This window comes from Clavelina lepadiformis, chromosome 8 (assembly GCF_947623445.1).
Source record: "Clavelina lepadiformis chromosome 8, kaClaLepa1.1, whole genome shotgun sequence".
NCBI lineage: Eukaryota > Metazoa > Chordata > Ascidiacea > Aplousobranchia > Clavelinidae > Clavelina > Clavelina lepadiformis.
In genome coordinates, this window is record NC_135247.1 from 14,059,434 (window position 1) to 14,083,482 (window position 24,049).

Consider the following 24,049-nt stretch of genomic DNA (forward strand, 5'->3'; position numbering starts at 1 on the left):
AACTTGCTCATCAAGCAAATACATTGAATGGGCAAATTTCTGCTTTTCTTACAGATTTGTTCACGGTATAATGTAAATTAATCAGTTTAGTTAGCAAGGCTGGACCGACAAACAATTTTTTTCTTTTAAGTTTATCTAAGTATATTTCTGTATTTTTGTGTGACTTTTAACGCCAAATTGTTTTCCAATGTGGCGTGACATTGCCGAAACGGAGTATGACGTAATGGTTTCGATAGTCTATTATTAAAAAAATCTTTCTCCGAACAGGTATATGATGATGGGTAACTCACAGAAGCAAAACATCATTTCTGAGAGCCCCAAGTCTAAAATTGGAGATCTATTTTGAAAATACCCACTCTCTATACTGTAAACTTTCTACTGATAACTATTCTTGCGCTATCTCACTCCCTTCTAAAAACGAGTCACGATTATGAAGAAATATAAAGTTTTATTTAATGGTGTCTCGAATATATGGGCACTGTACATATAGTAATTATTAATTTTTATAAAATTTTAAACACAGTGAAAACAAAGAAATCGATGCAAGAACACGTATGCTAAGAGGATGGTTTTACTAACATTTTTTGGTTTTGCTTACACTGCCTGATGATGCTTAAATTTTTAATTATATTACCACACCAGCAGTAATTTTGAAAGATCTTTCAAGAACAAATAACACAGCACAACATAACCAAGTTTACTTTTATAGCAAAAATAGGTTTTGAAGGACATGTCAAGTAAAAAGAACTTAACGACATATTAGAGTCAAACATTTTCGGAAAGATTCAACAAATTACTCGTTTACATTACAATGCAAGATGTTAAAAATTGTAATATTTTGCATGAACACTGCATGTGTTGAGCCGGAGCATCGCACAGGTATAAGTAAAAAACAAAAAACGCAAAATACATAAAATAAAATGCAACAGATCTAAACGTATTCCATGTTATAGTTCGGTTTGGAAACTCTTTCAGCAGAACTCCTCCCGTAAGCTGGAGTCGGTCGATAAGAAACACGATCTTCGTATTCATCTCCAGCGTACCTACTCCCACAGATGGTGAGCAAACCTCCGAAGAAACATACGATAAGAGCAGTCCAGCCAACGAACAAACAAGCCCCATAGATATAGGTAACACTAGGGTCGACATTCAGGGCCGTATCTCGCTGGTATTCTGAAAGTACCTATTGTAAAAGCACGTTTTGTAGGTGAAGGTTTGAAAAAAGAGTGACCAGCAAGGTTGCATAAAGTTTGGTATACGGCAAGATCTATCCGACTTTATCATCTATCACCTAACCTTTCCCTTGTTTAGGAAACTTGAATTGGACACTTTGACAAAAGCGTTTCGTGGCATATTACGGCAATGTAAGCTATTACCAACTAAAATAACTGTAAAAGACAAAACAACAGACCCGCCACGAATAGTAGGACACTGCCGAGCCTATGCAGCCGCCAGCAATAATCCAAGACACCCCGGCACAGATTGCAATTCTGCTTTTTGTTCGTTGGTTGTCAAGACAATTGACGCAATCCATTCCAAACATAGCCGAGACGAGTGCAATTAGCGAAAAGGCAATAGACAAGCACGCCAAAGCTCTAGCAGCCTACAACATAAAGCCTTTGGAATTAAGTTGTAAGTTATAAATATCATTACAATATATTAGGCTTAAAAGTAGGCTATAGTAAAAATGATTACAGTTGGAATAATTCCCAAAAATACAAATAAATCAAACAGCGTTTTCCCTAATCCATACTGTAAGGTGAAATATAATCCTTGAAAATTAAACTTAAAGTTTGGAAAAGGACATTTGCTTCCTAGTTCCTTGATACCTGAAGTGGACCAGGTAAGCCGACAAAGAATCTGTCGAAGTCATCGCACTGATAGAGTCCTGTTGGATAAGCTATGCATCTGCTCCATATACCTGACATTGATTGACATTATGTATATATTAAATGATGATGTTTAGTGAAACAATATTGAAAAAGTAGCTTTATGCAATGAGTAGGCTTATAGGCCACTTTATTGAATTACATTTAAGCTATTTTACATGTGTTTATGCAAACATACTCGCCTTCTCGGCGGACGATTAATTCAATAACTTCATTGGTCGGATCATTGCGTCTCCATTCGGGCACAAAAGTTGTCACCATGATACAAATGAATCCAATGATACCCAAGATCAAACCGACTACTTGCAGCATCGAGTTAGCCATGTCACGTAGGCTTGTTGCAGATATGTTTTGTTAACACGTTGGCAGCTATTGATACTTAACCGTATACCTTGACAGCAAATTATTTACCAAGCCTGGATTCCGAATGATGGAAAAATTTGAAAATGACCATCCACATCAAAATGATACTACCCTTACTTACCGCCATTTACTTTTAAGATATAAAAGAGCTGTATAGGCTCCGACTATAGGCCTATTTCTGCGTTATTATAAACATTGCTGTGATGTTTTTCGACTCGAACTTTCACATTTGAAATAAATGGCTGTTAGGCTACCTGCATCAATTTTATTTCAGCCAACTTTTTAATTTCTTTGCGTTTATATTTTATATCAATACATTCTGTCCTGTGTGGCATTCATCAGAATATTGGCTGATAGCAAAACATACAGGTTAAACTAGGCCTTTTTCAATGGCACTTGTCTTATTTTAAGAGTTCCATACACAATAAAGCCCAACGTCGACACAGCTTTGCTTTCTACAATTGACAAAAGGAGACGCCAAAGTACAAAGCCCTGTCAGAATTTACTCGTGTTGATGTTTGTGTGGCCTGCGTTGTTAACCTCGTCTTATGTTATTCTAGATGGCTGAAAATCTTTGTATTTTCCAACCCAATAGTCGTAATGGTGATAGTATTGTCAGTGAATTAACCAGGTTTAAATCTTTATCAAGTTCGATATTTTATTCCTGCAGGAATATTCAGAATTCAGCAATGCAGTTTGTTTTATGCGGCTAAATTAAATTCAACATTCGAAATATGGAACGGCACAAATTACTAAATGTGGCTGTATAGGGAAGTTAACCGTCTTAACTGTTTCCAGGAGGACGTTGAACCAAAAACAAAAGCTGAGTGCAAATGCGTGAACTGTTTCTACGTGTAGCAACATTTTTATTTGATCAAGGTCAACTTGAACACCTTTCTATGACCGCTATCATGGTTATCTGACCTTGAATTTCACTGAAATCACCGAAACCACCAGCCAGGCTGCTTAATAAACCTACTGTTTTAAACACGACGCACACATACACGGGAATACATAATAAAACCAAAAAACTACACGATTATGACGACAACGATACAACTTTTTCAGTTGCACATTTACAGTCTATGGAATTGAGATTGAGTCCAAACTAGTGACTAGTGATTTAATGCGCCCACTAGCGACAAAAAGAACGAGCGCGTTTCTTCGGGTTCCTAGGAGGCCCCTTGCATTTATCTTCCACATAGATTGGTTCCATGTTGCACGCACCATGACGACGAACCAAGTGACGTTGACAATTATATCTTCAGAAAAAAAACATTAGTCAGAGACGCGTTTAGTATAAAAAACATATATTCTTGGTTCGCTGGACTTGATAACAAAAATTGCCCATAAGTATTATATGGACCTTAAATGCCAATACAAACAAAACTGTTTGTTGTACTTACTTATTAGTAAATGGAACACCACAAATCGAGCAGTGCCAAGGATGGGGGATGTTGTGCTCCTCCAGGTGAAGCTTCAAGTCCTCCACATCTTTGTAAATCCTCTTGCACACTCCGCATACAAACTGAGCTAGCTGTAATGAAAGATTTGAAAACTTAAACGAATTGGAGGCTTTTTACAAATCATTATTTAAAATAATAATTAAGATGTCAATTAACGCACATTAGCAAAAACATTGACTTCCTTTAACACAAATATTTAGCATAAGAAACGCACAGCAAAGGCTTAGAAAAATACAAATTAAAATTTGAAAATAGTTATTTAGTGACAATCTATAACGCACGGACCTACAAAATGAACCTGGAACTCACCCTATTATCCCTTTTTTTCTGCTTTGCAAGTTTCGACGGTTTTTCATAATCCCTATTACTCGAATCACCGACCTGAGGCAAACAAGCACAATAATTCGTCACCTTCACCCTAAGACGTACGTATTCAAAAAACGTAAACATGAGCATGTACCTTTTTCCGCGTGGCCGAGCGACGACGGCTTGGCCAAGACGATGTTTCAGCTTCTTGTTTCACAACTATCGTTTCCTCTGTTGCCTCGTTTTCAGCCGTTTCCGGGGTTTCCACTTTTTCTGGGCTTCCTTCCATTGCCGGATGATCATTGAAAGAATCGTCTTTGTTGTTCTCCTCCTCATCAATCAGTTCCAATTTGAGCTGATCAGGATAATTACCATTTTGTAACAGTTTACGTCACAGACAATATCAAAATCAACAGCGTTGGCTGTAAACATGAAGCTGCCATTCGAGAAATGTTGCTATTCACCTCTTGGCCCTCTGGGTCATCCACTGACTGGTCATTTGTTGATTGGTCAGCGCCCGTCTGGTCACCAACAGCATTCGTTGTTGTATCAGGTGGCAAATTGCGAATGATTAATTGGCTGAAGTTCTCCGATTTTCGACTGATGTTATGCTGATGTTGAATGTGCCTGGCTGCGTTGTTCCTTTTGGTGAAACCGATTGCACAAATACTACACGTGAAGCTCTGAAAGCGAATATAAGTTACGGTTAATAAATTTTGTAAAGTCCGTTGAGTTTCTCACATTATTCGAGAAGTTAAGTACCACAATCTATGTTTGTAAAGTAGCTAGTAAAACCCTAATCATGATTTCCAATGTACTTATTCCATTAAAACCACCATTTCAAGTAACATCATTTCAAAAAATATATAAAGCTATTGCTATCCCCCTCAAAAAGGTTTCTCTATGGTAACCAAGAGAGGAAATGAAGGGTGAAACCTTGAAGCGGGTTGGCTTGGCTTCTTTATTTTCGTTACTTTCAGTTTCCGGAGTAGCTGGAGCTGGAGGAGTTGAAGCGACGATCTCATCTGATACCGGAGCAATCTCTGGAGCATTACGCTGATGCGGCATGGCACCTCTCGTTATTTTTATCAACAAACTCTAAAATCATATTTCAAAAGTTTTCAAGAATTTGTGACCAAACCAGGGCAAAACAGACTATAAAATATTAATCCATTACATGACACCACAAAATTTAACACCGCCATAGCATTCGCATTTATTGACGTCGTGTGCAATACCTTGAAGTCAGGATGGTCCTTCGTGATGCTGTGCAACCTCTGAAGATGGCGGCAAAGATTGGATCGGTTGGCGAAGGGCAATCTACACAGACCACAGAGATACCGCTGCAAAAAAAAATGAAGGTTATAAAGAATAAAAGCAGTCATTGTATTCGACTGAGTAGGTGTAGGCCTAATCCTTGCTTTATTAAAATGAGTAGTGTCGAGGTCGGTTTGAGACAGCGTCTCTTTTTCAGGGATTCCATTCACTTGCTCGGAGATCCCGGCTTCATCTTCTTCTGCACTAACCTGGAAGATAAAAAGATAGACATGACGTTATATTATCTGGATCAGAAGTGGAACGTTGCAAAGTTCACTAAATTGTAGGCTCCAGGCTATTCACGTCACATCGCACGGTTATAAACGCAGCACGGAGAGTTTGAAAGTAGTTTTGCGGACATTACAAACACTTGTCAACTACGTAAACAAAAGTTAAGTTTACTCTAGTTCTTAAGCTGTACTGGAAGTGGAAAACGCAAGTCTATACCAACAGAACGACTAAGACCGAGACTAAGACTTAAACGACTAAGACTGAGCAAAACATACCTCGCGTGAGTCGTCAACCGAATTTTCTCCTTCGCCCAACTTCATAACCTTCTGTTCGGCGTGCTCCTTTTGTTCGTTCATGGATAATGTCACCAGCATATTGTGCCTCTCTTCTGAGCCACGTACCAAGCCGTGACGTCGGTATGCGTGACGCAATAAATTGGAACGCGTTGTAAATCTCATCGAGCATATCGCACACATATAAGGCTGGAAAAGTAGTTATGCGCAGAATGAACATTTTCGTGTTTTATCGATTGGGAAACCATAACCAAATATTTCTTTGACGATTAGTGCTGGAGGAATAAAAGATGACTTGGTTACCTTTAATCCTGTGTGAGTCATTATATGGCGACTTAGTGAGGATGCCCACGGGAAGACTTTGTCGCACTTGGGACACTTTCGACCTTTATACATTCCCTCTTTACTTATTTTATAAGTGATTCTTCTTTCTGGAGTTCTTGAGTGGATAGAACCAGTGCCTGGTGAAAAAGGTCAAGGGTAGAAAAAAGTATGTCGACGAAGACAGACTCTCACAAAATATGAGGGTTACTCTGGATGCTATATAGGTGTAATGCACTCACCTGAAGGCAGAGTTTTACTTTTCATTGAAACCATCGTCGGCCGGGAACTATTGCCGTAAGATGGCAGCAACGCGCTCATATTATTATTATCTTCTCGAATGTATCTACGAAATAAGAAGTAAACGGTCATTTTTGGTTTTCTACGTTTCACCATAAATAGACCGTGAGAAACATAAGTTTGTATGCTGATTATATTACAAGCTTTAACTGTTAGACTTGTTTTGAACATTGATATACAGGAAATTTCGCTATAACAAACCAAATTGAAACGACAGCCCTAAAAGAAAACTGCCTTGCAAAAAGTTACATAAAATACATGTAATTAACCGTGTTTATAAGGTAACCAACCTGCCACGTTCATCTCTTTTCCTTGGTGGGTCAGGAATGAATCTCCAGATTACTGGAGGCTTGTCACTGGAAATCCGACCCGATCTCGCCTGAAACAAATTACGCGATGAAAATCGATTAGTATGCATTTGTCAAGTATTAGCGTTCAATTGTCAACAACGCACTACCGTTCTTTGGAAATTTACCACCACACTATACAAGTCAAATATCGGCATGACACTTATTATGGCAAGCAAGCCAGTAGGGCATACTCTAACGAGTACTTTTCCATTAATATTCGGTTTTTATCTACCTGCGATGACTTAGTTTTCGAAGCAACGATTTGATACTTTCCGCGAGGTGCAGTGTTGGGCGTGCTAGAGAGATTTTCGGGTTCGCTGTTTACGTTATCCATGCTGTCCCGGTCTGCATGAAACGTGACAGGAATTAATGTTACTATGCCGGCATGATACCGACCTAACGACCATAAGCGTTCCACAGCCATACCGGATAGAGCCAAAACAGGCGACTGCTGGGCGAAATCCACAAGATCCTTGATGCTTGCTAAATCCGGGTTCTCCCGGTGATGCAGGAGCGTTTCCTCTTCCTTTCCTGAAGATCGACAAGGATCAAAGGCATCTTTCTATCAGAGTGTTCACAATGTAGGGTTCATCAGTTTACCTTCATCTGGCGATGGAACAGAGGAGCTGTTCGCGCTGAAATCGGGGAAGATTTGGGGGGAACTTGGGGGTATGGGCCACGACGCTAAGCGTCCGTCTCGATCAAGAGTTGAACCACTGTCCAGGTAAGAATTTTCGCCGGTCATATCGTCTAGTTTGCCATCAGCATAAAGCTGGACCATGTCCTGATATTCCTCTAAGATATTTAAAAAATCAAATAAAATATTTGTCCTGTGTAACAAAAGCATATCGCTTCAATGTATATCCGCTACAAAGCCATCTTGTAGTATCTTGTAGTTTTTGTATGATCTCAAATTGCAATCCCAAACAATTAGGAAGAAGTCATTGTATTTGTACACCACTAATTGGAGAAGATCTCAACAGTTTAGGCACACACTAGTTGACCTGGTTTTGCGCGTTTTAACCCAACTATAGCGTTGTGAGTAAATAATCACCAGCGGCTTATACCTTGCTGGTAGTCGAGGTTTGCTAGATGTCCGATTGTTCCACCAGCATCACGATTCGTTTCTTTCTGAATCGGGGTCGCGTACTCGGAAATCTCCATTGACTCTGACATCTTGTCATTCGGATTAGAGCTGACGTCAGAGGCAAATTTCCCGGCCGCCTGCTCATGTTTCATTAATGACGAGGTTGAGACAAGCAATGAGAGAAGTGTGGATGAAATCTGCCGCACTCCGTTGGGTGAATCTGCGCATATGAAACACTTTGTTAATACTGGATTGGATCATGAGAGCATGCCAATACTGCTGCCAAAACTTGATATTGCTAATTCAAACGATTGCGCACGCTTTAGAAATGCTAAATTTCATAGAATAAACATAAAAGCGAAATCAAAGAATTGTATTAGGAATCGTAATGGCAAGAGAGATAAACCCAACTGCAAAGCAACTGACCGGTAATATTGACAGCAGCAAGAACGTCATTGTAATGTTTGCGATAGTAAGTAAGCATCTTTTGCGAAGCTTCGTTGTAAGCTTTTATCTTCATCAATGGAATCAGTTTTGGCGCTTTTCTCGGACGAGCTTCCTCCAAAGATGTAAATTTTCTTTTGTGCGATCTGCTTGTCTATGTGAACGACAGTATCAAATAATCCGGTGCTATCAGCGGTACTTCATAAATATTTTACATGTAAGTAACACTGATTATACCGCATCTCAATCATATTGTGGGCTGTATTAATAACTCACATTTGTCAAGTTGGGATTCATACTTCTTGGCGTTGTGTCTTGTAGATCATTGCGATCATTTATCTGTGGTATGTCTGTAAAGGAAAACATTGTTAGAAAAAATTATTCGGTAAACTAAAGGGACAAGAGGGATATTTGGATCACAAACACGTTTGTGAAAACGCGTGAGCTAAAGGTTCAGTCAGAAAATACACCTGCGTCAGTTTGCCTGCCCGCGCTGCTCTGGGTGGATATTTGGTCAACTGGTATTCTGACGCAAGCTATTACTTCGTTCGCTCCTTTCCTGTTCACAATGTCGTGTTTGGTCATCACGTGACGAGCACCATTGCTTCGAGAGCTGAAGGCAGCTTTACACAACCGACACTGAAAACTGAAATAACAAATCTCTGAGTCACTAAGAGCGCATGAATGGCGGTTTTTAAGGAATATATCACTAGTTAGCATTGAGCTCTTTCGGAACACCTCGGTTTAAGGAACGATATTAACAAAGCATCATTTAAGATGATGATATTAATGTATACCTGAAAAAACGTGCAACGGGACTGTTCACAGACGGTGTTCGCACATTAATTTCGCCATCTTTGGCTTTTCTTAGGAGATCGTAATCACAATAGACCTGCGGAGAAGTTTATAGATACAATAATTTCAAAAAATTAATAAAGAACTTTTGTTTATTTTTACAATCATATAGCGATTGGTAAATTTCTCACAGAGTTTTTGACGTCTACGTCTGATGTGACTTTGGACGAGTGACGTTTGCGAATGTGACGTTCACAGTTCGCTTTGGTTGTGAAAGCGATGCGACAAAACTTGCAAGAATATGGTCGAATACCGGTGTGTGTCCGCTGATGTCTAAAAACACGGTTTCAATCACAGAAGCGTGACATTCACACCTTGAAAATAAGTCTGTACGTTCAAAGAAACGACAGTGTACAATTGTTCACACGTACATACAGCAATTGAGACACGAAGCCCGAGAAATATATATGGCAAGTAAACAGTAATATAGTCACTACACTGCACATACCTTAAAATTGTGCTTTTTTCAAACGAAGCGTAGTTGCACAGTCGACACCAGTACATCTTTCTTCCCAGTTTGGAAGAGCGTACACCAATGCCACACATACTCGCTGCTTTGTGTCCACCTAAAGCAGTTTCAGTAGTAAAGACCTCCAAACATGTTTCGCATGACAAGGCTTTTCGCCTTTTGTCCGTTACCCGAAAGGCTGCAAAAGGGGCAATTCACAGTTTGATAACAACCAGTTATAACATGCTTGTCTTAAGCGAAGACGTTCAAACCTGCTTGCTCATCCACAAAATAATTGTTGTTGCTTTCGTTTTCTAACCCCATGCATTCGTCGTTTTCTTTGTGTCCCGACGAACGTCGTCTGACCAGCTTGAGCTTCAATGGAGGCCTTTCAGTTGTATCTGGTGAAAATTTGTCGGTAAGATTTAGAAAAACAGTACAGTATTTGATCACGCTTTAGCAAGCAGATTTTCAGTTTTGCATTGCGTTTGCTGTGATTAAACTTTCCTTTTAAAGCAACTTACTGGATCTTTAAAAGGCACGATTTTAAGAACCAAGCGTTTTAGTGCAATCCAAAGGCCGAACACACCAGTAATCAATAGCCATTGTATAACAAAGTAAACTAGTATCAGATGATGAGGTCAATACATTTATACAATGGAACAAGGAACTTGATATTCAAGATAGAAGTGATAAGAGGACTGCGCTTGTATTTCAAAACATCGCGCCAATTCAAGTGTGAATCATAAATTTATTATAACTTCAATCTACAATAACGAGCAATAGGTAAAGTGTCTTCTTTTAAAAAATCCTTTAAATTCGGTATCTGTTATACCTGTGTCTAGTTTGCACGTTATTCCACCTCCAACTTGTTTGCGTAGCCACGATGGTACATTCAGGTACGCAACCATTGGAGAAGTGCGTACTTTATTGTTATCCATACCATAGCCGACCAATTTATTGCCCTTTTCTTCAAATGGAGCTATAACAGATGACAAAGCGGAGTTTACTGGTGGTTACTTTGTTTACAGAAGAGAACTGATCAAATACGCCTTTTGACAAACAAAGTGATGACATTGAATTGAAAGAGAGTGGCAACACAAAATCTTCAACGTGATTAATCAATAAAGAACGCATTTGATCTTTACTTTTAAGCATCTTGTCAACTGGGCGACATTTTGCTCAGGTTTTAAACTAAAGGAAACTACAAAGACACATAAACTAGTTCACGTTAAAAATATAGAAAAACTGACCTGAAACTGATTTAGCAGAAGGCGTCAATGCAAGAATCTTCATGAAGTTAATTGCCTGGTTTGATTCTGCAGCATTTTGCGAACGCAAGTTAAACGGTTCCTCGCCAACACTTTGTGCTGATTTATCATTGCTCAGAATGTATGTCTTTCCGGCCATAGTTAGTTTGGCAGTGGGTGTCTTATAAAATAAATCATGATTTTTGCTCATGTGAAATTTGAGCGAGAAGACGGTAGGAAACAGCATATTGCACTCCTTGCACATGAAAAAATGTCTTCGGTCTCTCTCTGTGACCAGGTGAGCACTCTTGGCACAAATGCTCTGTTAAACAAAAAAATTTTCATGTGCGTTATATTTACGTTACGTTATATTTCTGAGTAAAACCATAATAATCTGATTAATAATTTAATCACTTGAACTTGATACAAATGGATAGCATTAATACATCCTAATCAATAATAATCCACCTCTTGTAGGTAAGATAGCTATACAAACCTCAGCAACAGCAGAGAAGTTTTTACAAGAAAAGTCAACAAATGAAAGATCACTAAATCCGCTTGTGGTTTTGGTCACTTTGGAGTTCGTTGACTTCTGTGTGCTTTGCATGTTCAATGGAAGATAAGACAAGGAATTACTGTTCTTCTTCATATGCATTGTCATTTGATGTTCAACGAAAGTTGAACGTGTGGGAAAACTCAAACTGCACAGATTACACCTGGATTAGAAAAATCAGTGTAAATATGCAGTATATCATCCGTACATAGTAATCAGTTGACAAACCCACTTCAAATTATGTGTGTTGTGGACTTCCGAATGTGTCAGGAAACCATACTTTGACATAAATGATTTGTTGCAAATTGGACATACTAGTTCTTCATCGGTTGAAATATTTCGAATTCGTTTTCCAATGTCATTACCAAGACTGAAATTCTGTAAATACAAGTTGAGTTAAAACATGAGCAGACCCATCCATGAAGCAGTTATTTATCAAATAGTTATTTATTATCCTTATCACTAAAAGTGAATTCACAACCCACATGAATAGTCGACAAGTTTCAAGAATCCTGTTAAACCATTAGCATCGCTAGTTCAGAAAGTACAACTTTACAGCTATCTGATTAGTTAACATTTTTTCAAAGCTCAGTTCAAAATGAGCAACTGACCACAAGGGTCTTGAATAATTGATTTACTGAACTCTTCCAAATTTTTTGGAGGCTTGAGCACAACTGATAGAAAAACTTTATGCTTCATCGAGTTACCCATGAAATAAGAAACTTCAGCAACTTAACTCACAAGCTAGTTATGAAAGAATAGACTACAACAGTATTGTTCACGTTAGTTAGAAGTGTAAGCTAAAACAACAATATTACTGGAGTTTTTTGTAAATGGTGAAAAAATAATGGAGCAAAAGTAATTCTAAATGCAAACCATAATTCACTGAAGCTGACATCTATCCTGATCAATATACAATATTAATCACAACCTAACTCTTTCAATAAGCATTAGCCAACAGCTGTCAAATTTATGTTGTCAGCACATAGAGGCAGGATTATCCAGATATATTAGTATTTGCACAATCATAAGAGATTTACCTTTGACACCATATTAGTGGTTTTTGGAACATGAATTCTAGACAAAAGATTTATTTGATTCCTTATATAAAACAGGACTCTTGACACATGAATCAAGCAATAAGAGTAAACATCCCATATTAGCATAACAAATTTTTGTTTGTTGCTTTGTTTTTCTTAATACAATTTGAATGAAATGATTTTTTGTTCTAGCTCACAGACTTCAGAATAAAGACATATATGAGTGTATAAACTACCCACTGGAAATGCTTCTTCTCTACGAAAAATTTGTATGGAGTCCCCATTGCTTATGTAAGTTGTAGTTTTTCCCAGCAGAGAACGAGCTCTGATTCTTGCAGAAAAACGTGATTGTTTCGAGTCCATTGCCTTTACCATCACATTGGAAGGCAATTTTATACCTGAAATACTATATTAAGAAAAAGGACAAATTACTCATAACAGTCATATTGTATAGATGATGTACACTATGTTTTAACTACCTATGACAGATAGCAATGTGACAATCAATATAGCTAAAATTGTTTTAAGATGAAATGTGATCTCTAACAAAAATGCCTTAGAAACTCACGAACTGGTTGCATGCTTGGAGCTTGGGGAAATCAAGCTATCTATGGAAAGACTATCATCATTTTGAAGCAATGATCCATCCCGCATAGATCCTTTCAATAAATTGAAAAAATCTTAAACACAATCACAAACAAAATCCAAGATAATACTTAAACATTAATCCATGGTGATAGCATATAATTGCTCTTACACTCAACACAAGTAAAGAGTACTATGCTCAACTGGATTTTCACCCTTCGAATAGTTTTCATGTTGCTATATTTAAATATTTGTATATTTTCATCATAAGGCTACCGATAAGTAAAATTAACTTGGAGAAATAAAATCACCATACTAATCCCAAATGTTTGATTAAAATAACAATGATTAAACTAGCCATATATATGGTAAACTGGAAAATGCGGTGTAAGCAAATCATATGTTACATGTGCGAAGTTTCTCATGTACAGTAAAACAATGGAAAGGTATAGGCATGTTTAATTAAATAGAATACACCAATTAAGTGGAAACAAGCAAATAAAAATTTGTACAGTATATAAGAAAAATACCATTTTCTGAATTTGCTTTCTTAGTCTTTTCAAGAAGTAAGGAATCTGTGAACTGGTGAAGCCTGCCAATATTTGAGGATGCGGCAGCTTCTTTTGAATTTGAATCTTATTGTGAAATAGATGACAATAAAAATATTTTGATATTCTTAAGTTATGCTTCACATTAATGTCCACAGATATGGTTGCTTAACTAAAATGTACGACTAGGAGGGAATATTTTGACAACGGCATGTAATCTTCTATTTAAATGGCATTTAAAGCTTCAGATGGATACACACATAACAAATGCGTGACTTGTTACATACTCATGAAATTTAAATTGCTACATCTTTATCATGTATGTGGTCACAAACAAACGATGCAGTTGATTTTATGTAATATAAAAGAAAACTGGAGGATAATAATACCAAGGGTTTTAGAACGTGCCATTAGCATTGTTTAAACGCAAGAGATATTTCGTGGGAAGAGATTAACACGCCGTCAAAGTGATGCAATGAGAGCGCGTGAGTGTGTGACAAGCTTCACATCTATCTTCAAATGAAAAACGCACTTTATGTGTCATTATCTCGTGTTGAATGGAAAGTCAGCACGCAAGAGAGTGAGACAGAGAGTCCACCGCAAACATTAACGGCAAGCAGTCTATGTTTTTATCCATCCACGATTTTGATTCTAAACTCGTGCCAACCGTAATTTCCTTCTTCCTTGCAGAACATACCAATATATACTTGATGAACAAACTCAGCGCAACGTTTCCTGATTCAGAGCGTCGAACGTGCCAGGCCCTTACTCCGAACAAAATCCACGCGTTCGATCGCTTTGTGTGCGCGCCTCGATCGAATGAGGCAAGCAGGCCTACACGTGTGTGCGTGCGCATCAAAAGGCCATAGAGCGTGTGTGCGCTTCGAGTAGACACACTCTGTTGTCGACCAGAAACCGGGAAGAATAATATCGACTGCTTCACTGGTTGTACAGTTAAATCAAGATCTTTCAAACGAGTTTACATGGTTTAGCCTACATACCTCGCACAATGTCAAATAAGTCGAACAAAAATTGAATTTACAGTACAACCAATGACATTCTTTTAAAGGTTGCAGAAAAAAGCAGCAAGATATCCTAACAAATGTAAAGAGGGTCGAAAACTGAAAATTTATAACATGTAAACTTCAAACAAACAAATGTTTACCTTTCACTTTGCAGGGTACCAGCTGCTTTCGTCGCGACATGTTCAAGAACAACAAATGAAGTCGTGGAGAAGTTCTGTCTTGAAGTTGTCTTTAAGTTAATTCAGTCAATATTCAACAACAATTTTTCGTATCTCTATCATGTCCATATACATCTGCGAGATCAAAACGAACAACACTCCAGCTTGCGTCTCAGTATTAAAAGTACTGGATCGAATTCGTTCCCGCGATACTAAAGAAACTCTTCTTTGTCCTATTCTAGCGTCCTTGAAACGTTATTACGATAATACAGAAGGGAGCCGCCGGCGTTAAAACTGCGCCCAGAGACTCGCGTGTGCTCAATGTACAGTGTCCTCTTCCAATTCGTCCGCGTGTTTTTCTCTCTTTTCTCTTGGCGCACCCGTCGTGCCATGGAGGAGATCACATGACCAGACGTCAACTCTCTGCACAGTCATCCTTATCACAAATGTGACGCGTAGAGGCAACATCCGCAGCTATTCACTCACTTCTAGCTTCACGGTTTTTGCCGCTTATGAGTAGCCACTACCTTCGCGCTTCTTTATTATGCAGTCCCGAAAGACTTCACTCAGTAGAGAAGATTCGCCGACCATAAGCTTTGCGTTCTGTGGTCATGATATAACCATTTACAGGCGAAAACAACCAGCTAAGTAAAAATCACAATGCAAATATCCTAAGACACCAAATGGATGGATTCTTAATCTGTTATACTGTGACTTTTATGTGGTAGGAATATTATTAAATGAACTATCAGGTATTTCTTTGAAACACTTGATATTTGTTTATAACGCACAAGGTCTTTGTCAAAATTTCAAAAACTAGTTTCGGCAACAACAAAATGAATCTTAATTACAGTACATTAATGATGCGCAGTAGGTTATAGTCCCGCAGGTAAATGTACAACAACTGATGTACTGTCATCAGCACTCCATCCATGTTAGCAGGCTTCCAGTACAAACACAGCTTTCAAGGCGTTAGTGAGAAATCCAATAACAACTGAAACTTCCTCATTGTTTCAGCGTGTCGCTTGTTGCTTTTCAAAGGACGTTCTTAATGTGGTGGGCAGAGGTGCAGAGCAATAACTTTTAAGAAGTTCCGTTTTGTTCGTAGTTTCAGACTATGGGCGTAGACATATTGTTCAGCTTGCTGGCAATTATATGACTGCCAGTGGGTAATTTATAGGGTTTTCTGTGATGGGATGGTGAAATCGAAGCCTTTTTAACGGTGCTTGGTAACGTGACATGGAGATGACTTTAGTATGTGTTTCATTCATCATAGTATTGTATAGGTTTACTGCTGAAATGAGTTGAAACTGCTCGCCATTATCAAGAAAACGTGTCTGTTCTTCCTAGGCATATAGCCATTGCACAAAGAGTGTACCAAAGGAAAAGTTGCGTTTTAACACGCGGAAAGCTACCTAAAGATGTACGAAACTGCTTTGGACCGTATATCACGTCAGAGATCCATATGAAAACGATTGTCGTCAGTGTTGTGTGATACTCTTATCCGCTTTGTCTGTGTGTCAATAATAAACGCTTACGTAGGTTTTTCTCCACTTTGGTAAAATCATTGAAGCAGGCCTCTGTCTCCGTCATGCGTTGGGTGTTCGAAATTACAGTGTTATGTCGTGGTATCATCTATATTCTAGAATCTACGTTATTGCACAACTAAAACATGAAGCATCTTTAGAAAAATTACAAGAACTTTAATACAAGACCTTTTCTGAAACGTTGAATATAAAACAAAGAGTTTTATGGTACTTGGGTATCTGACTATCTGTATATGCGATTCAAGTACACGTGAAAGTAATAACTTATGCAGACTCCAAGTTCACTGTGGGTCAATCAAAAGCCTTTTTATAATCTGCCTTTTTGTATTCAGTGACAGTCAGTACAGCATAGTGTCGAAGTAGCCTAGATTTGATATGCAAACCCGCCCCCTCAAAACATTATATCATTCCTTTCTAAAATTCATGTCCGCGTATAGGCAGCAAAATGCATGTTCCCTACAACAAAAGACCGACATCAATTAGCTAATAGTCTACAGCTCAACTGCCTGTTGTGTTTCTGACTGCTTAGAAAATATAGAATGAATGTACAATTGATTTAGGATTTTAGGATAAGCCGGTGTGATATCATAAATTAATTAATTTGATTTTGCAAAGCCATTGTATCTTCATTTCACAAATACTATAAGTTTCTTTCGGTTTCCTGAATTTCTTTGAGCGACTACGCCATCAACATTTTGTAAGTAATTTCGTTATAATCGTTTTCCATAGTTTTATTGAGACGTTTGAAGCATAGGGTGTCCACAAAGTTTTTATGACTAATTAATAATTTCTTAACTGGTCTAAGGACTTGTGGACACCCTGTTTATTTCTGCGTTCTCAAGTTGTCTATAAGATTATAATAATCATGAAGATGCGCGCCATTAACATTGTGTAATACAAACCCAAACGTTATGTTGTTGCCTACAAACGCTCTTATGAGAAGAGTTGTGTTGATAGCTATATAACGCATGACAGATGGAAAGGGTAAAGTACGGACACAAAAAATTGATGAGTTCAAAATAACCTGAATACCTCCATCAAAAACATGTAGCCTACACTTATCTTGCCGATAATAGCTAGCTTATAATATCCCGATGGGCTTATGTTCTAATGCTGATGCAATGTAACTGTGTTTTTCTTTTTATGGCCTTGCCTTTACTTAAAATTCACATCGACACACATTTTCATCTATAAGAATTGACATCTTCAAGGGTGTTATGGCATCGTTGCCGGTGGTTCTCACAAAAAATGACACCTAATCAGTTTCAAAACTTGACGCAACAGAACAGGTTACGTTGACAGAGCTTTAGTAGTAACTTGAAATGCAGGATGAGATATCCGACTCTTCAGGGAAGATCGCCCTAAATGTTATAGGTTTATTATACGCATAGTTTTCTGAATTCGGAACACATGTAAAGGTTATGATGATCCAAACAACGTTACATTTTTTCGTGTTTCAAATTACCTGTAGCTTTTTAATCTGAACTGACTTGAAAACTGGGCTGGATGAAAACGGGAAGGAAGGAGCAGTAACAAACTAACCTTACTTATATAGCCAAGTTTTAAAAGGCAAAGATATAGTATGATATCACTTCGATGTTGGCCAATTAACTGAATATTTCACAAGACAGTCAACAGTATTGGTTTAATGATAGGAACTGCAATAGATTTGATATTTTTGACAACGTATAAAACATTTGTAAATTTGGTATGCTCTCATCGCCTTTACAAGAATGATCAAAAAGTTCAAAAAAGTACTAAAATTCAAACAAAATGAATGGCTTTGGATATTCTACACAGCCGATTTGTAAATTATTTAGTGAAAACATAACGAGGCTCCGGTGGTCAAGCAGGTGGTCATCCAAGTAGTCACATTTTGCCAATGCTGGTGTAGAATTAGGCAAGTATAAAAGAAATAGAACAAGGTTTCAGCTTGTGGTTTACAAAAGCTGCATCGGTTGTTTCCATTTAAAGAACCCTAGTGAAGACGTGCGATACTGCCAACTGGCCGCAGCTTTAATTTTGCTTGCAATGATTTCAAGTTTGTTTTAGTTTTCAGCTACTGTATATAGTTACTGTACGTCGTCTTACTGACTTTTTTTCAACTTTTTGCAGCTGTGTGTTGATTTATCCTGTCCACTTCGCTTCATGTTTATAATGGATGGCTGCATGTTGTTTGCAGAGTGTTTAATAAGACTTTTGTGTACAGTGTGCGCGCTTGCACCAGAAGTTGATAAGTTTTTTTATTCAGTTACTTGCTTGCCAAAGAAGTTGGTTACATGCTACATACAGTATTATAGTTACTCGTTCATTTAACTATTCTTAAATAACAATATTCACTGATATCGAATTAGTAACTGTATAAGCAACTAGGGTATTTGCAATTGGTAACAAACAAGTAGTTATGACTGTTATGTGACAGACGTTTTGAAGCAGTGGCGTCATCTTGCGAATGTAGTTTACTAGTTTTTGTAACCACAAACAACGCTGTTTCATAAACTTGCAGAGTCTATTTGTGAGCATTTGCTGGCAGTGTAACAAAAAATATAAGTCATATAAGAAATGGACGTTAAGCAGGTAATATGTCATAATTGTTCAATTGTTATAAATATCAAGCATTAAGAATAATATATAATTTTAAAGCATTTAAACCAGTGGTTCCCAACCTTTGGTGTCGGGGCCGAATTTCAAACTTCAGAGTACGTATGGAGCCGCATGAAAACACTCAAGTAATTAGAACGAAAGTTTTAAAGCATGAAAGCATGTACCAACGAATAGCAACACTAACAAGAAAAATAACACAAATCAATTTAATGTCCAACTTGACTCCAACTCCAATTGACAAGTCAAAAAATAATCCCCCTAATTATTATAAAGAGATTTTTTATATTTTTTGAGGGATTTTCATGGGTCAATGGGAGCCGCAAGAAGGCTAGCTTGGAGCCGCGGTTGGGAATCACTGATTTAAACAGTTCTATGGCCTTTGTCAAGGTTATCACTAAAAATTGTTTTTCAAATTCTGAATTATTAGCGTCTTTTTCTCAGAAAATGTCCGTTTCTCCTACAAGTCTTGAAGCAATCATAATAATAATGAATAATCATAAACTATCCAGGAAAGTCATTTTACGTCCGGATTATGCCGATCATACTGTAATATTCAAACCACAACATCGAAAGAAGAATAGAAAACTAATTCTACACCAGGTGGGCGTGTGTGCATGTTTCTAGGTTTATAATCTATTTATTTCTAAGTGAAGATTTGGAAGGAATTTATCAATAGCTAAGCTTTTATTTGTTTGAGAAGATTTAAAAGTATTGAGTGGCCAATGCTTAACAATGAATAGATGGTTAATAAAATCTAATAAGAAAATACTTTTGCTCGCAACTGGATAAAAAGCACTTAAACTAATCAGTATATTCGCGTAGTTATACTGTGGAATTAACATCCTAATCTGGGTGACATCGTGTGGCAATGACGATTATGCAAGACCAGTACTCCAATTATAGCAAGCTGTAAGAATGTAGGCTACTGACATGTTAAATTTTTTGAGGTCGTTTTCATGTCGCTGCTATTTAATAGCAGTATTTCAGCCTGAAAGTGTTGTAATTAAACCATGCATAAATTAAGGATTTTTAGGCAACTCGTGACCTAATATGCCTGCCATCTTCATTAAATTTTCTTTTACGACATCTCAATGAGAAACGGATCGTGTAAGGTTTTCGATAATTACCGGCTTTGATGGCTTTGTACCGCTCCCACCAATCACATTACACCTGCCATTTTACATATTTAGCAACGTGAACTACGCCATGCTCCTTGTGCAAGATTAAACGCACTTTGTATTTGGTACAATCAAAAAACCCCGCCATTGAGTTTTAATTACGATAATCCTTAATTCCTTGATCAATGTGTGGGACGCAGAGAGTGAGTGTAGGTGCGTCAGGTTGAACAAGTGTTGCGGTTTTTCAAAAATGGTTTACCCATAGTAAGTGATTTTTTACATTTCCAAAAGCGCATTATCATTGCTGGTACATATTTAACAGTAATTGAAATATCTTAGAGTAGATAATAATCAATAGGCGCAATGCTGACAGCTTAATGATATGCAAACACGGAACATTACCGGTCGCTAATCAAATGTTACACTCAAAATCATCAGAAAATGTAAGTGTAACGTGAGTGTATCATATAGGAGTGCGAAATGTATGACATATATTTGCGTGTGGGTATATGCTAAGTTTTTCGCCTAATTATTTTGTAATAATTATTGGCATGCTCTTCACATACAAAATAATAATTTCTTGATTCTCCAATTCCTATTCAAAATCCCTAATCAAATTCTGAGCTCTTATTTTATTTGTTGGGTGGCGAATGCAAATAGATAACAAATGCGTCGCCAGGTGAAATATAAGCAAAAATAGTTTAGAATTCTATTGGAAATATCCTGCATGATATCACTTTTACGGAAAAAGTTATGTATTGATAAAGATATAAGAACCCATGTGACTTGTCATATCCATGTCATAAATATTGTAATTGTTCAACATCAAATTTCCTATTGTAACTGACCCAAAACCAGTCCGTGACACGCATAGTTCACAATTAAATGGCAGCTGCTATATGCGCGCAGCCAGGGCTGCATTAACGTACTGCCAAGTGTTGCAGTTGCCACATGATCCGCGCTTTCAAAGCTGAAAAAGTTTTTCATGTTACGGCGTTGATCTCCTTAGGTAAGCTTTTTTAAATTTTGGGCAGTCTTTTGGAAAAATGTTTGCAAACAAACGTTTCAAAGAAGACAACGGTTGAATTAGTGTTTATTAATTTTTTAAAACAGTTTAAATTGCTATGTTCAAAAATGAACAATTTCGAAAGCCGCCGGAAAATTTGCCACGGGCCCCACAGTTGATTAATCCAGCCTTGCTCGTGGCCTATGTATAAGCTTTAAACCAGGAAATTGTGTGTCCACAACAGGTGTAAAGCTGTTTACCAGTTCCCTGCTGATGATGATTACTAACTCAATTCCTTATTTGAAATCTGTAATTGTTTTTACTTGAGAATAATTTAATGAGTAAGAAACTAAATGTAGCATGTAATCAGCAACTTCATTTGCAAATAAGTAGCCGAATAAGAACCAACATGGCAGGTAATCGAGTTCATGCTTTGAATATAAGTAATCAGGGACTCAGCAACCAGCTTAACGCCGGTGTGTTTATGCGCATTTCTATTTTCGGAAAACAAAAAATCTGAGTTGTTGAATCAAGAATGTGTGCTGCCGATTGTTTCGTTTAATCTTAAAATCCATCTTCAAAATTCTAACTATTTTCCTTCGTGCTGATAACTGATGATCTTAATGTTAATATAGGATGAAATGCAATAACATTCTCAACATAAACAAGTACTTTGGTATGGTTTGTACAAGCTTAATAGATTTCCACGTAAAGTTTATTTCTGTAAGCTTGTTGGAGTGAAGTTTATCAACGACATTAGAATGTATTCAAGTGGAAAAAAGCTTCAAATTTCCACAGATAAGAGAAAAGAAATTGTTGTTTATCACTGCATTTGAAAATCCGAACATCAACAGGTTATTTTTACAGAACAGTTTTATACAGTCGGTTCTTTAAACAAAGTGATCGATTGTGTCTATAAGCGTATAATGTGATTGCAAATCATTTATTGAATTGAAATGTTTATCAAAACTAAGCGAAATTGAGTTATTTTATGTGAATTTAAATATACGCTTGCATATTTACTTGATCAAATCAAACTCCAACCATACCGTAAAATGCTAATTTTGCAATACATTACACTATGATACTATAACTATGCAGTACAGTAGATTAAGTTCCATTCAAAAATATACCTTTTACGACACTGTTACTGCTGACTTATTCTTAGATAACTGCAGCGTATTTCATAGCCGCATTTTAGCAATTAATAGCATATAAGAATCTGACAAGCCATCGAACTGATTGACGGTTGCATTTGCACAAGGCCAGTGTCGAATTTCAGAGCCCACGGTAGAAAGTGTGTTTTGTATTGTATCGCTCAGAATAGTGACTTTGTTTTAAATCAAAATGGCCTGTTTACACTAAGATGATATTTTTTGAAGTTATGGAGTTGTTTATAAGCTACACAGTACACACATTGAATGTAATTGAATTTCTCCTTTTGTAATGTTAAAAAGAACACATGAAAAGTTTATCTACTTACCATAAACTAATTTTGATGCCGAATTCCGGAATTTTTTTTATCGGTAATTGTAGCAAAGACATGCGTTGTGCCATTGACAAAACGGTGCTTTTCGTTATTTATAAGTAAGCGCCGGCAGAAAAAAAGGTTTCGAAACACAAATTTATGGTTATTTTTAGTTGTTAAAATTTCCACCAGCATTTTTGCCTCGATTTAGATTTACAGTTTAGCTCATTTTTACAATTATATGGTTTACTTTAACGTATACAGCAATAGAGGTAATGAAAGACGGAAATTCTGTTCGGTTTTCTTACAAAAATTACAAACTGCACTGCGTCGTGGAAAAATCAAAAGCATTTATCACAAGTTGCCTTCAGCGCATGTTCCAACTAATTTCCTTTTTTGTGTTTGTGTCACGGGATTATTTTTATGCACCCGTTTTATAGCCATCATATTGTTTGTCCGCACCACTCTTATATTTTGATTTAGTTAAATGTGTGGGTCAGCTCCTAGTTTTATTCGCGTTGTGTCTTTTGTATGCATGCTTGTCACGTTTTAGGTCTGCTCACGTGTTGCTGTATTTTACTTGTTTATTTGTACACGTGTTTTTATTCGATATTTTGTGACGTCTCACGTCGCGACCCCAAGGGCCTAATTGGTGTTTAGCGTCCCACGTTGATTCTCTCATTGCGTGGAATTTGTTTTGGTGTAATGTTGCGCTCGGCTGGGAAGTGCTGGAACAGGGTTGAGGGCAGCTACGTTTGGGTTTTATAGAAGTAGGATGGATGTTTTTATCGGAGAAAATGCTATTAAAAGTTAGTGATGCAAATGAGCTAATTGACTAGATGTCAAGCGGGAAGCTTCCTGGTTACGAAAAAGTTTTGTTACATTTGCTCTGAATGAAATTCACAAAACGTTTTTTATGAGGTGATAAAGTAGGCGTAACCGCTCACAAGACTTCAAATGTAGCTTGAGAGAGAAACTGTTACAAGCTCTATCAAAACTATCCCCGTTAATCCTTTCAAGGAAACAATTTGCCCAGAAAATTACCGTTTATTTTTTGCTTTAACAAGCCATTTCGTATACTTAAAAGATGCCGCGCAGTAGCATACGTCAATGTCGAAACTTTAGCGTTAACTTTTCTAATAATTACAGCGGAACAAATGTACTGTACAACTATAAACTATTTACACTTACAGGAAGGGAAGCTTTCAGCGTGTCTTCTGCAAATATACCAAAACTGAATTTACCAAAATTGAAATATTGGTATAGCTTATATATTTTATATTTGAAAAACATTTTCACTCCTTCCTAAACGCTAAATTTAATTGATCGATATTAACAAAAGAAAAAGAAATTTTTGTGATGTACGAATACTATAACTTATATCCATTCAAACTACACAGATAGTCTATTTTACTTGACTTTAATTTAATTTTTGCTTGCCACACCAGCTCAGCTCTGCACGACACCTTTGTTTTGT

At 37.2% G+C, this 24,049-nt stretch overlaps 2 protein-coding genes across 6 annotated transcripts; both read right to left on the reverse strand.

The window, feature by feature from the left end:
• Nucleotides 1-434: 434 nt before the first annotated feature.
• LOC143468989 (claudin-1-like) lies at nucleotides 435-2,569 on the reverse strand. The gene is made up of 4 exons (XM_076966496.1): nucleotides 2,072-2,569; nucleotides 1,830-1,921; nucleotides 1,412-1,603; nucleotides 435-1,183 (listed from the first exon to the last, which is right to left on the reverse strand). Exons 1-4 carry the CDS (start codon nucleotides 2,211-2,213, stop codon nucleotides 932-934), a joined length of 678 nt encoding a protein of 225 aa, XP_076822611.1. The 5' UTR covers nucleotides 2,214-2,569; the 3' UTR covers nucleotides 435-931.
• Nucleotides 2,570-3,214: 645 nt separating this feature from the next.
• Nucleotides 3,215-15,323, reverse strand: LOC143468852 (uncharacterized). 5 transcript variants are annotated; one of them, XM_076966293.1, is made up of 31 exons: nucleotides 14,812-15,162; nucleotides 13,629-13,733; nucleotides 13,082-13,172; nucleotides 12,754-12,919; nucleotides 11,706-11,851; nucleotides 11,417-11,636; nucleotides 10,924-11,242; nucleotides 10,506-10,652; nucleotides 9,943-10,071; nucleotides 9,671-9,869; nucleotides 9,354-9,495; nucleotides 9,165-9,259; nucleotides 8,838-9,013; nucleotides 8,644-8,717; nucleotides 8,350-8,521; nucleotides 7,904-8,143; nucleotides 7,437-7,631; nucleotides 7,263-7,367; nucleotides 7,069-7,181; nucleotides 6,777-6,865; nucleotides 6,429-6,532; nucleotides 6,169-6,326; nucleotides 5,848-6,054; nucleotides 5,446-5,550; nucleotides 5,263-5,367; nucleotides 4,961-5,122; nucleotides 4,489-4,707; nucleotides 4,179-4,379; nucleotides 4,028-4,099; nucleotides 3,659-3,789; nucleotides 3,215-3,514 (listed from the first exon to the last, which is right to left on the reverse strand). In XM_076966293.1, exons 1-31 carry the CDS (start codon nucleotides 14,849-14,851, stop codon nucleotides 3,388-3,390), a joined length of 4,554 nt encoding a protein of 1,517 aa, XP_076822408.1. In that variant the 5' UTR covers nucleotides 14,852-15,162; the 3' UTR covers nucleotides 3,215-3,387. The 5 variants fall into 5 exon arrangements, with proteins under 5 accessions (XP_076822408.1, XP_076822407.1, XP_076822409.1 ...); XM_076966292.1 differs by having other exon boundaries at nucleotides 5,263-5,550; nucleotides 14,812-15,323; XM_076966294.1 differs by having other exon boundaries at nucleotides 5,263-5,550; nucleotides 9,671-9,788; nucleotides 14,812-15,265.
• Nucleotides 15,324-24,049: the final 8,726 nt, after the last annotated feature.